General features: G+C 59.2%; 1 protein-coding gene across 2 annotated transcripts; it reads right to left on the bottom strand.

The window, feature by feature from the left end:
• Window positions 1–393: 393 nt before the first annotated feature.
• On the bottom strand, window positions 394–12,946 carry KLHL36 (kelch like family member 36). Of its 2 annotated transcripts, none has more exons than XM_029925856.1 (5): window positions 12,742–12,946; window positions 11,101–11,179; window positions 5,673–6,746; window positions 3,572–3,729; window positions 394–1,132 (listed from the first exon to the last, which is right to left on the bottom strand). In XM_029925856.1, exons 1-5 carry the CDS (start codon window positions 12,852–12,854, stop codon window positions 577–579), a joined length of 1,980 nt encoding a protein of 659 aa, XP_029781716.1. In that variant the 5' UTR covers window positions 12,855–12,946; the 3' UTR covers window positions 394–576. The 2 variants fall into 2 exon arrangements, with proteins under 2 accessions (XP_029781716.1, XP_029781718.1); XM_029925858.1 differs by lacking the exon at window positions 12,742–12,946 and adding an exon at window positions 12,514–12,530.
• Window positions 12,947–13,084: the final 138 nt, after the last annotated feature.

A 13,084-nucleotide genomic window follows, 5' to 3' on the forward strand; every position in this document is an offset into this window, starting at 1 on the left:
TTGGGGTCTCTGTGTCCCCACTCACAAACACGGATGCACTTGACCTTGCCTGTGGCGGCCAAGTGTGGCCAGTCATCCCAGGAACTGCGTGAAACCCAGCTTCCGGGCACCCCCTCCGCCCCGCCTCCTCGCAGTGTTAGCATGGGTAAGTCTGACGTGGGGCCCAGGAATCTGGATTTTGTAAAAGCTCCGCCGAGTGGGGGGAGGTGTGGACTGGGGGGGGTCTGCCCCTAGTTTCTCTGTGTGACCCTCCCCCGGGGGACTCCCAGGGGGACAGCGGAGGGCTGTGGGGGTGCCCCTGGGGATTCGCAATGAGGGAAGAGCCCCTGCACAGGCAGGAGGGTCTGTGTCCTGCCTGGACCCCGGGTTTGATTATTCAAGCAACATAATACGTAAAACTATATAGAATATTTAATCGGTTACTGTGCTATCATAGAAATACCAAGGATCATAAAAGTAAAAAAAGCTGCTAAGAAGTACAGAATGGTTCCGGGCGCTACGAGAAGCCGCTGCCGGTCCACACCCCGGGGCAGGCCGGTGCCGGGTGCCCTGGAGGCCACGCGGGGCGGGGGCGGGTCACCGGCCCGGGTCCTGATGCCTCCTGCCCTTGCCCTTCTTCTTCGTGCCCTCCAGCCGCGGCGTGAGGGCGCACACGCAGGCGGACACGCCGGCGATGGCCTTGGGCAGGTCGGTGCCCCTGGTCCACTTGTCCTTCTCGCGGTCGTACACCTGCACGGTCTTGGAGAAGGCGGTGCTCTCCCAGCTGTAGCCGCCCAGGATGTAGATGCGGCCCTGCCACACGGCCACGCCCGACTCGCTGTTGGCGTGCAGCAGCGGCGCCACGCGCGTCCACTGGTTGCACTGCGGGCTGTAGGCCTCCACGCCCAGCACGTCGAAGCGCTCCATGGACTCGATGCTGTCGTCGCTGCCGCCGATGGAGTAGATGCTGTCGCCCAGGCTGCACATGCTGTGCCAGCCGCGCGCCGTGGTCATGGGCCGCCGCTCCTCCCACACGTCCGTCCGGTGGTCGTAGCACAGGAGGTTCTTGCGGTAGGGGCCGATCTGGTAGTCGTGGCCGCCGGAGATGTACACGAAGTCTTTGTAGATGGTGCCCGCGTGGCCGTAGGTGAACCTGCGGAGAGACAGAGGGACGGGCGGGGACACGGAGGGGGCTCAGTGCGGCCGGGGCTCCCGCGTTCCCTCTTCCAAGGGGGCGGGGAGGGGCCGTGCGGGGAGCACACGCCCCCTGCACACTTCGCAGACGCAGCGGCCACGGGACAGGAAGCAGCAGGGCAGGCGGGAACCTGGCCCTGGTGGCCGGGCTGTGCCCGCCCTCCGTGTCGGGATGGGGACAACCACAAGGCCGGTCCCTCTCCTAAGAGCAGTGGGCCCATGTGACCGAGGCACTCACGGGCTCCCCTTCAGAGTACTCGGCTAACAGGAGGAACAGAGTAGTACCATCTCAACTCTGAGATTCCAGAAAAGGCTACGGGGCAGCGGCAAATCCGCGGGTGCCTGGGGCTCGGGGCTCGGGTGGATGAGTGCATGGGGCACGAGAGGCCGCAAGGCTGGGAAGCCGCTTGGCGGGACCTGAGAGGGTGGGGCCGTGCCCCTGCACGTCTGTCCAAACCCACAGCACAGGCGACACCGCAGCCTTCCTTTAGCGAGGACCTCGGTTAGGGTCACGCGGCCACGTGGCCGCATCAGTTGTAACAAATGTAGCGCAGGGGGGCACGAGCTCGGAGGGGGAGGGTCTGTGGGAACAGTCTGCAGCTTCTGCTCCGTTTTCTGGGTGCGGAAAACCCTCTAGCAAGCGCGTGTGCAGGGGCGCCCGGGGGGCTCCTTTGGTGAAACGTCAGGCTTTGGCTCAGGTCATGATCTCACGTTCGGGGGTTTGAGCCCCGTGTTGGGCTCTGTGCTGACAGATTCTATGTGTCCCTCTCTTTCTGCCCCTCCCCTACTCGGGCTCTCTCTCTCTCTGCCCTTCCCCCACTCATGCTCTGTCTGCCCCCCTCTCTCAAAAATAAACATTAAAAAAAAAAAAACTTTAAAAAAAGTGCCATTTTTAAAAAGACTGAGGGGCACCTGGGTGGCTCAGTCAGTTAAGCGTCCGGCTTCAGCTTGGGTCATGATCTCATGGTTTGTGGGTTCGAGCCCCACGTCGGGCCCTGTGCTGACAGCTCGGAGCCTGGAGCCTGCCTCAGATTCTGTGTCTCCCTCTCTCTCTGACCCTCCCCTGTTCACATTGTCTCTGTCTCTCAAAAATAAAAATATTAAAAATAATAAGGAGTAAAATAAAATTTTAAAAAGACCGAAAAGGGAACAACAGAACCCAAGTGCAAACAGGTGACCCGAGAAAGGGAGGATGTTTGGGAGCCTAGCTGCAGGGGGAGGCAGGGGGCGGGGGGTGGGGGCGTCTGGGGCGGCAGCCTTGAGCAGATGGCAGCGCCTCCGCCCCGGGCCTGGGCTGTGGGCTCACGGAAGCGCGTTACCCACACGCACTCCACCGAGGAAGGAAAAAATCGAGTTTACTCTAGCGTGCACGTGCAGGGAATCGCTCCAGCTGGCCCTAAGTGATGGCCACGAAGGCCCTGATCACTATCATTGAGGCTCACTCCTCCATCTGTAAAATGGGACGATAGAAAAAGTGCCTAAACCCAGGGAGCCCACAGGTCCTGGTCTGCCTCTGCAGGGTCGGTATTCATAGCTAGTGCTGCCCGGTCACAGCCATCCTGGTTTGGATGGCGGATCACATGGGCACTTGCCTCCACCACACCAGGTCCCTGTGGGTCTCAAGGGACTCGTCACAGAAAGCCCTTGGCCCCGTGGTGACACGTGGTAACCAGTAGCTTCTATCCCAACTGTCTGAGGCGCTGCTCCATCGGCTCCTCAGAACCTCCACAGGAAGGCGTGGGGGGGGGCGCTGAGGGCTGTGGACACAGCACCACATGCTTACACGGCGACCCGTCTGGCTGCCGGGGACTCGTTCCCCCAGGCAGCGGTTCAGAACCCGGCCTGCACCTCCTGCTGAGTCTGTCGGGGGGGGGGGGCGGGTTACAGGTGCTCTCGAAAGCACACGTCCACACGGGGCCCTGAAGAGGAGGGGCCCTGAGCCCCAGGCGCTGGATGCCATGGGGGGGTGCTCCTCAGGAATAGGAAGCAAGTGTCACCACACCCGCCATGCCGATGGAGAGAGAACAGCGTGAAGACACTGGCTCGTGTCATAGATCTGTCACCTCTGGGACCAACCCCGGTACGCTCGGGGACATTTCTCAGGAAAGCCCCCACTATCTGAACTTGACGCTCTCTCCTGAAGCTCCGGAAGTGCACAGACTCGGAAACTGGGGGAGACCTGTCCTGGCAGCAGAGGTGACATTGCACTTGGATGGTCTGTCCCTCGATTTGTCCACACCACGCCCTCCGGGCCCCACCGTCTACCCAGAGTTATTTACAGGCCAGGAGATTTTTCCTGAAATCAGAGGCCAAAATGTCTAGAAAACGAGGTGGACAACTGGAACCCCAAAGCCGTCATGTCTGGAGACTCCCGCCACACCGCTCAGTCCCCAGTCACCTTGGCAAGCCGGCCACGTAGGACCAGGAGTCGGTCTTGGGGCTGTACGTCTCCACTGAAGAGAGAGCTCCATTCTCGTTCCGGCCACCAACGGCCACCAGCATGTCTTCGATGGAGGCCAGGTAGAAGTCCACACGGCGCTGGCTCATGGAGGCCACCTGTGGGGGCGGGACACCTGTGCCTTCCCCTCCCCAGACCCGGACAGGAGGCCACCTGTGGGGGCGGGACACCTGTGCCTTCCCCTCCCCACGCCCGGACAGGAGGCCACCTGTGGGGGCGGGACACCTGTGCCTTCCCCTCCCCACGCCCGGACAGGAGGCCACCTGTGGGGGCGGGACACCTGTGCCTTCCCCTCCCCACGCCCGGACAGCGTCGACATGGAGCACTGGGTTTCCCAGTGCGCGCTGTGGGACACGGAGCCCAGGAAGGTCAGGCAGTGGCCAAGTGCACTTGGGGGAAGGGAGTCATCCCTGATGAAAGAGGGGCTCTTTAGATGGGACATCCCAGAGTTCCCAGAACCCTCGAAACACTGCAAGTCCCCCCAGAAGGGGATGGAGAACACAGGTCCCCAAACCTGTCTGGCCACATGGCTGACCCTGTGCACTCGAATCTCACAGAACACGGAGTTCAGAACTGCCAGCTTAGCGGTTTCCCAGAATAAAAGTTCATCCCTCCTCTCGCTCCCCCCACACCAGACAGTTGTAAAATTAATGCTGATCACTACTGTGTCAACGGACACAAAGGGAATATCAACAGGAGAATAAAAAGCAAAAGACTCAACTTTTTTTTTTTTAAATAATTCAAGCTGGGGCACCTGGGGGGCTCAGTCAGTTAAGCGTCTGACTTCGGCTCAGGTCATGATCTCACCACTCGTGGGTTTGAGCCCCATGTCAGGCTCTGTGCTGACAGCTCAGAGCCTAAAGCCTGCTTTGAATTCTGTGTCTCCCTCTCTCTCTGACCCTCCCCTGCTCACACTGTCTCTCTCTCTCTCTCTCTCTCTCTCTCTCTCTCTCTCAAAACTAAATAAAACATTTAAAAAGTATTTAAAATGATTCAAGCAGAACCAGAAATGAACGCAGCCCCAAAGGCGCCCGTCCCCGTAGGCTGCCACCTCTCCGGAGCTTCGGGGGACGGTCCGCTCCGAGCTGCAGGCCTTACACACAGGAGGGTGGATTTAAATTTGTGAGAGTAAAACAGAAAGGCCATCGCAGCCCATTCTGCATTTTGCCCTCAGATCAAATTACCAAGAGAAGCAAAAACGCTGAGGGATTACCATAACGACAGACCGACTTTTGAGGGGGGTGGCCCGGAGAGGGGCTCATGGGGGGAGAGGGCCACCTGCCCTTCGCGGGGGCTCGCTGACCCCCACGGGCCCCAGCCTCTGACCTCGGAATGCCTGTGCCCTCCCGCCCCCTTTCCGGAGGCAGAGGCTGGAGTGTGGAGGGCGAGGAAGAAGTGTGACATCCCCAGGGAGCGCTGGCCCGGCTGGGGAGGGACCTGGGCCTGACGCCGAGCCCCGCGGGCCAGAAGTCGCCACGCCTGCTGGGCCACGTGTGAGGCTCGGTGGCCTCCTTAAACCAGCTCCAAACCTCTGCCAGAGGGGGAGCTCTGGGGAGACTCTGAGATGGGGGGAGGGGACTGCGGGGACTCTGGGTCAGACCTCTAGGCTGGCACCTCCCCAGCAGCGGGGCCACCCGCCTCCTGTGGCCATTGATGCTCAGACATAAATTAGTTACAAAGTAGTAAAATAGAAACTTTAGTCCTTCGGCGCCGCGGGCCCGTTCTGAGCGCTCAGTCACCACACATCGCTGGCGGCTGGGGCACCGACGACAGAGCCCAGGCCCGGGGCGCTGTCTATCCCTGCAGAAAGTTCTAGCAGAGAGCCCCCAGCAGGACAAGACAAGGACTGCGCCTGCGCGGGCGGGCAGGGCGTGGCTGGGGAAGCGTGGGAACTCGGCGACCCGCCCCGTTCCCGCCACACCCCTCCTCAGGAAGCAGGACAGGTGGGTGGCCCGGCCGAGAGAGCGAGGGGCAGTCAAGGCTGCGGGGTAAGAGCCCGAAAGTCCTCGAGAGTAAAGAAAGAATCCGGCTTGAACCTCACCTTGATCCACTGTTTACAGCGGGGGTCATACCTATAAAGGAGATTGGACGCCGCGTCCCCTCCGTTGTCCCGGGAGAAGCTGCCGCCGGCGATGAAGATGAAGCCCCCTAGCACGGCGACGCAGTGGTGGCTGCGGCGGGCCGGCAGCGGCGTCTCCTTGACCCACTGGCCGCTCTGGGCGTCCAGGTAGCAGGTGTCGTCGCTGAGCTCCAGGCAGCGCTCGGAGACCTCGCCGCCCACGAAGAGCAGGCGCTCCTCGGGGGTGCGCAGCGCCGTGCGCTTGGTCTGCAGCACGGGCTGCGCGGCCAGGCTGTTGTGGTAGCGCACCGCCTCCTCGATGAAGCCCTCGCAGCCGGCCTCCCGCGGCAGCAGCGCGCACACGGCCGGCTTGACGCGGTGCAGCAGGTCGTTCTTGGGGATGAGCGGGAAGCGGATGTTCTCCAGCACCCGGTAGGCGTGCGCCTCGCGCTCCGGCTGCTGCGTGAGCCACTGCAGCGCCGCCTGCAGCAGGTCGTGCTCGCACTCGCGCTGCACCTCGCTGCTGCTCAGGTACGCGCACAGCTTCTGCATGGACACGCTGCGCAGGAAGTCGGGCGTGAAGGACAGCGTGCCGAAGCGGCTGAGGACGAAGCCGTCGATGAAGGCGTCCAGCCGCTTGAGGCTGTAGATGGAGGCCAGCTCCTGCAGGTACAGGTAGTTGTCCTCGCTCACCTCCTGCTCCAGGTACTCGCAGCAGAAGTCCACGGCCGTCCACACCTGCAGCAGGTGCGCCGTCTCCAGGACGTGGTCGATGTTGCCGCCGTCCAGCGCCAGCTCCCCGCCGTACAGGAAGTCCACCACGGCCTTGAGGCCGACGTAGGAGGCGCCGACGAGCTCCACCTCCTTCTGGAAGGCCTCGCGCATGCCGATGGTGAACATGGAGTTGAAGTAGTCGCTGCACACGGCCAGCAGGTTGCGGTGCGCCGGCACGCGCTGCTCGTCCGCCACCAGGACCACGTCGCAGAAGAGGCCGCGGAGCCGCTGCTCGTTCAGCCGCTGCAGCACTGCGGTCGAGTGCTCGGCCCAGTGGTACACCTGCGGCCGAGAGCACGCGTCAGGGGCCGGCCGGCGCCCCTCACCCCTGCCCGCCCCCCACCGCAGGGTTCCGGGGTCAGCCCGTGCCTCACAGCCAGCACCCCCGCACCGAACAAAACGGGATGAGTCCCAGCTCCCTGCAGGGCACAGGGGGATCCTGAGGGCACCCTGCAGGCCCTCTTTCTTCACAAGTGCCAGTTCCTAAAAGGGCGCCAGGCTGGCTCAGTAGTGCCCACACGAGACTCTTGATTTCAGGGCTATGGCTTTGAGCCCCACTTTTCTTTTAGTTTTTTTTTTTTTTTAATGTTTATTTACCCTTGAGAGAGACAGAGCACGAGTTGGGGAGGGGCAGAGAGAGAGGGAGACACAGAATGCGAAGCAGGATCCACGCTCTGCGCTGTCAGCACAGAGCCCGATGCAGGGTTCAAACTCACGAACCAGGAGACCATGATCTGAGCCCATGTCAGACGCTCAACCAACTGAGCCCCCCAGGCGCCCCACCAATACAATCTTAAAAAACAAAAACGTAGCCTATCAAATGTAATTTCTAAAAATGTAACCATTTTTCTTTCCTTCCTACCTTCTTTATTTATAAATACAATCCCTAAAGACTTAATTTCTCTTCTTCACTCGACTTTCCTTTTTCTTTCTAAGTACAATCTGGAAAGTCTTGTTTTTTCTCTCCCCGCCCCTTTCTTTCTTACTGTGGGTCATGAGCCCACAGGCTTCAGAAATCGCTTGGGCGTAGCCTCCAACCTCAGACAGAATCTGGGTTGGAATCCCAGAGCTGCTCCTTAGTAGCCGTGTGATCTTGGGAAAGCCACGAGAAGCCACTGAGCCCCCCATTCCTGGCCTCCCGAGTGAGGATGAGGCGTTGACCGCTGAGGATGCGGAGTTACGGGGACAGGACAGTGGCTCCAGGAGGGTCACTTCCCGCCGAGGCCTCACCCCAAGGAAGGCTGCTCTCTCCAGTTTTAGAAAATGCTTCGTGCCCAGCCGTGCTTGAGACCCCCGTTTCTAATGATGGGTCCAGGGATGTGGAGAGTCCCAGAGACTCCGCAACGCCTCCGGACTAAAGTGCCCTGGGGGTCCCACTTTCAGAAAAGAGAAACTCCGGAAAAGTGCAGGAGCGTGGTCTCTTCCCGGGGGCAGGGCATATGCCAATCTCGCACTGGGCACTGGGTATGCTCTCTCATTCGTGGGTCACGATGACCCCTCCTCCAAGGGAAGGTCTGAAATCATGCCTGTTTCCCAGAGGAGGAAAACTGAGGCTCAAAGACTAGGAAACTTGCCCAAAGTCCCACCGTTGACAGAGAGGCCGGGCTGGGCTTTGCAGCTGGGTCTGATTCCAGAACCTGAACTTTCAATCACCATACAGCACTGGAATGAACACAACGATTAATGTTAAGTGGATCGATTCGAGTGATCCAGGCAGGGAGATGTTCATGGAGGGCCGTGCTTTGGAGGACGCAAGGACACGTGGGACCTGGGCAGCGGCGTCTCCATCCTCGGAAGACCAGTCAGGCTCTGGGGGCTCAGGATCCACATGGCGTGCAAAAACACCACGAAATTCAGGATAGGGAGACCCAGGCTGTCCGACACATCCGGAGGGAGCTGGCCTTCTGGAAGGTGTTTGCGGACGGGGCTGGCTGGGCACGGAGCCTCCCAGGGGAAGTGGCGCGGGCAGGGGGCGGGGGGCTGAGGGCTCGGGGTGAGCAGCTGCGGGGGCAGCGCCAGGGCCCCAGTCACCTCAACCTGTGCCCTCCTGGCGCGGCTTCAGTGCCTTCTTCCCTTCCTCCCAACTTTAGTTCCCGAGGTCCCTCCTCATCCGGCCACTTCCCACACCGACCGCTCCGTCTGGGTTACAGGTGCGGTTGCCGTTCTCGGACTATGACGAGAACACCAAGCAGGAAGCGCCCAAAGCGGCCTTCCCTTCCAAGCGCAGAGAGCCAGGCTTTATCGCTCTTCCGTTACAGGGCGGGTTCTCGGAGGGTCTATCCACGGATCTCGGTCTATTCTGGTTACTGGCAGAGAGCGGCCGGCTGGCCCCCCGGACGCGCTGGCTTGGGCCCCTCTCGGGGGTGGACGCAAGGAAGGAAGGACAAACTCACTACTGCAGCCGCTCTCTCTGGAGGCAGCGAGGGCTCAGAGCCCCAGGAAGCGAGGGGCACCAGGCGGGCTGTCTGCCCATCCCAGCCTCCCCCCCCACCCCGTCGTCTGTCCGCTGGGGGGAAGGTGGGGCCACCAGCCTTAAATGGGTGCACACAGGACGCCCAGCTGCAGTGTGAAAAGAAAGCCAGGCCCCCGGAGGGGGTGGGGGATGGGGACAGCTGCGGAGGGGACCATCTGCTCCGGCCGCTGTTTCTAAAACTGGGTCTCCGTGCTAAGCAGGCACGCTTCCTTCTTCACCTGCGTCTCAATGACAACCCGTTTCTGGACGTTTTAGAGTATAAACATGTAGCAATGAAAACTATCAAAAACAAACACAAACCCCCCCCAAACGTGACCTCCCAGTTTCAAAGGGACACCAAGAGCAGAGTCGCAGTGTTCCCTAAAAATGAGACGCCTCGACCCCAGCATTCTTGGATGGTATGAACGCGATTCACTCATTCGTGTCCTGGATTAGTGCCTCCCTCGGAGGCGAGGCAGGGTGGGGGAGAAGCACAGCCCTCAGCAGCGGACTGCAGCCAGAGTGCAGCAGGTGCGGAGCGTTTTATACTAAAACATGATTCACCCCCAGAGCGGACCGACACATTGAGGAGCAGATACACCAGCAACGGCTATCCCAACGGCAGCCCCCTGGCACCAGGACGGACCAGGCTCCCCCGTGCACGCAGCAGCGGGGCAGACCTCAGAGGCACAGTAACCAGGGAAAGGAGGCAGACAAAACTCCAGTCCTGGAAGCGGGAGACCGGGACCGGGGGGTCTGGTCATCTCTATTTTAATCGGAGGGGGGGTGCTGGGTGGCTGGGTGTGTTTAAGCTAGAAAATTTAGGGTACGCTTGCCACCCAGGCCCTCTTTAAATGTAGTAAGTTGGAAACACAGATACAATCTAACCAAGGGATAGATTCAGACAGAAACAAACTCAGAACGTGGCTTTGAGGGACAGAGATTCCTGGCGCTCAGAAAGCCACACTGTCTCTGCACCCAGGCTCTGCAACAAAGCCTCTTTGAGCCCAACCGCGAGGCCTTTCTGGGTCTTCACAGCGGACACAGCCGGCCTCGGCCAGAACCTTCTGGGTAACTCGGAAACAGGAGCCCGTTTCAACGAAAAACCCACCTGTCCCTGTCCCGAAAATTCTAGCCCCTTTTCCTTTCATGCACATCTGCAAAACCTCTGTTTTGCCCTCAAACCTACAGGCTGTTCACAAGTCCCTTTAACTAAAGGGATGTTCCTTCATCTTTTTTCAGTCTTCTTTTAAGAGGTTTTTCCCTAATGGTGCCCGTGAAATCCTGACGCCGCACGTGTTCTGTGTGTCGGTACGTGAACTGTTTGTATAGGCTGTGCTCCAATCACAAAAAAGAGAACTCTTTTTGCACCCCTCCCCCCAAGAATCAATTTTGCCCCCTTGGGGGTAATATTGGCTCCACTGAAAATGGGTGATCTGAGGTGACTGTAAAACTTAAATCTCCCAAAGGGCCACTTTCAAAGAAAAAAGGTGATAAAAGAATTTTTAAAGAAAAAAAGGAGGTGCTACTAATATTTATAGAAGAGATGTGAATGAAGACCGGCCCCCCAATCCTTATTTACAGGAGTGTCGAGGCTGCTGAAGGTGTAGACTCCCAGGTCCTGCTCTCAGACTGTAACTCGGTAGGTCTGGGGTGGGGCCGGGTATATGCATTTCTGATTAGATACTTTCCTTCCTCCCCCAGCTTCTGCCAGGGTGACCCTGATGTGGCCAGCGTGACACAGGCTGGTAGGCTGGCTCTGGGGAACCCACCCTCACTTGCTCCTAGGGTCCCCGAAAGCCACAAGTTGGGGAAGACTCTGGGCCCATAACATCCAGGTATGCAACGTGTGGCCCCGACTGTGAGGTTGGGTGCTGGCTTGTCAACGGATGTGTCCTTGGAGTTTCTGAGCCCCCAAGTGGGGGCACACATCCCATGGCTTTTTCCTTCTGTCTCATCCACGTCTTTGAGTTGATCGAGGCCGAGAACAAGAGAGCCAACGTGTGTCTCTAATGTCCCGCACGCCCCAGCTCTGAGTTTTGGGTGTTTGCTACCCCGTGCCCATGCCCCCTCTCCATTCATTGCTAAGGAGGCCAGCACCCCCACCAAGAACAGAACGTCTGTCTGTCCTTTAGGACCGGGCTCATCAGGGAACTACACACGTCGTGGGCAACTCGCACAGACCTTTGACGATTCGCTGATCTTGTATGGCCGTGACACTCTCGTCTGCCGGCTTCCCTCCATCGCAGCAGAGATCGCGGCCCTAGGACGAAAACAGGGTTTCTGAGCGAGCGGTAATCAACCCCGGGTCGTTCGTTAGTCACGTGGAGGGAAGACGGAGAGAAGACAGTAGGCCATCAAGAACTCTCTTACGCTGGGTCGCAAGGCTCAGGTGTTAGTCAGACAGAACATGGAGCGCTGTTCCTTTAACTAAAACCTGACAACAGCATGGCTTTCACAGCCCACCTCCTCCAAACACCCGTCTTCTGATGCTTGATCTCAACCCGGCCTTTGGCTAGATCAAAATGTAACAGGCCAGATCAAAATGTAACGGCAGGCCCTAGAACCAAGCTAAGGGATTGACCTGTGCTGTCTCACTTAGGCCCCACAACTACTCGGCCAGGCCAATGTCACATCCCATTTTACAGATGAGGACCTGGAGCGCCAGGTCACCAAGCTAGACAATGGCTGGGAATCAAACCTGGGCCCGTCCAGCCCCCAAAAGGGGACCGACAGGAGCCCTTCACTGCAAAGCCCTGCCGAACTCGGCCCAGACTTTGAGAACACCTTACTTTCAAAGTCCCATGAGGCAGGCAGGGCTGTGACCTGGTGGGGAGCGCCGCACATAAAATACGACCACATTCTCTACTCAGGTACTTTCCTTTAAGTGCCTTCCTGCATCTTCGCTGATTTAATCCCCAGAAAACCCCTGTGAGGCCAACGCTACTGCCCAGGGTCACACAGCCAGGAAGGGCTGCAGAGGTGGGGCTCCAACCCAGGGAGGCCTTGCGTTCAACCCCTAAGCTACCCTGCCTGGCCACTCAAAAAAAAGAAAAACAAAACAAATTGCTCACAGGCAGGAAACCTCTGCCGACGCCTAGGCCCTGCCTGGACCGTTGTATCAGACAAGTTCAAGTTTCCTCTGGCTTTGAAATGCCAAGTAACTAACAGTAGCACAGAGCCAGACTTTGGGGGACCTGGAGGGGATGAGGGCACAAGGAAAGGACTTCAGCTACATGGGCACAAGCCACACATTGGATTTAAGGAGGAATTTCCTCCCCTTGCTGAGTTGGGAAGAATCAATCTGATCCCTATTCAACAAACAGCCAAGGCTAATAAAGAACAATGTCACGAAATGTAAGCACGGTGTCAAGGTAATGCGGGACACACAGAGGGGAGGGGGCTCCAAATTCGGGCACAATCCAACCTGTCCAGTTCCGTGGAGACAACTAGTTTTCTCTAGACGAACTAGCAACTTTGTGACAAAGGCCAGCTGTACCCCACCCCCCAACCCGGCCGACAGCCCCTGGGCTGCTGGGGTTTCAAGAGAGAAGGGAAGGAAATCCATTTTCGGACAGGAGCTGCTGCCCGTCTTACCTCCACCCTCTGAGACTCTGCCGCTCAGGTGGTAGAGGGGCCCGTCCAAGGTCACACCCCTGAAAGCAGCAGGTCCCTCTCCCGGCCCCCCTCCCGCAACAGCGAAAGCTGTTTGCTCTCAGCGCTGAAAGCGTTCTTTTCTAGGCCAAGATTTCTTGCGAGAGTTTCCCTTGGTGGAGGCTCCCTTTTGTCTCGGGGCAAGTGGTTTGGGGCCAATGTATACAGCACCATTCCGTGTCAGCCGCCTCGCGTGCCTTCTGGAAGCAGATGAACGGGTCAAAGCCATTTGCACGGGCAGCGGCGATCCCCAGTTCCGCGTTAAAAGGTCTTTTAGTAAACATGGGGACGGAGGCCACGTCCTGGCCGAGGGTCCCCAGGGAGCCTGCGCTCCGAGCTGCCTCCCGGGTTCCACCCTGAACCTGCCGGACCTCGGCGATCGGGAAATGGACTCGACGCCCGCCACGACTCCCCAGCCCCGGGTCTCGCGGGCAGGGTCTGGGGCCGCCGCGCTCGCACCGCGCACCGCCCCCCGCCCCCCGCGGCGGAACTGCCGGTACAACGGCCGCCGGGC

Source organism: Suricata suricatta, chromosome 16, assembly GCF_006229205.1.
Source record: "Suricata suricatta isolate VVHF042 chromosome 16, meerkat_22Aug2017_6uvM2_HiC, whole genome shotgun sequence".
NCBI classification, from domain to species: Eukaryota; Metazoa; Chordata; class Mammalia; order Carnivora; family Herpestidae; genus Suricata; species Suricata suricatta.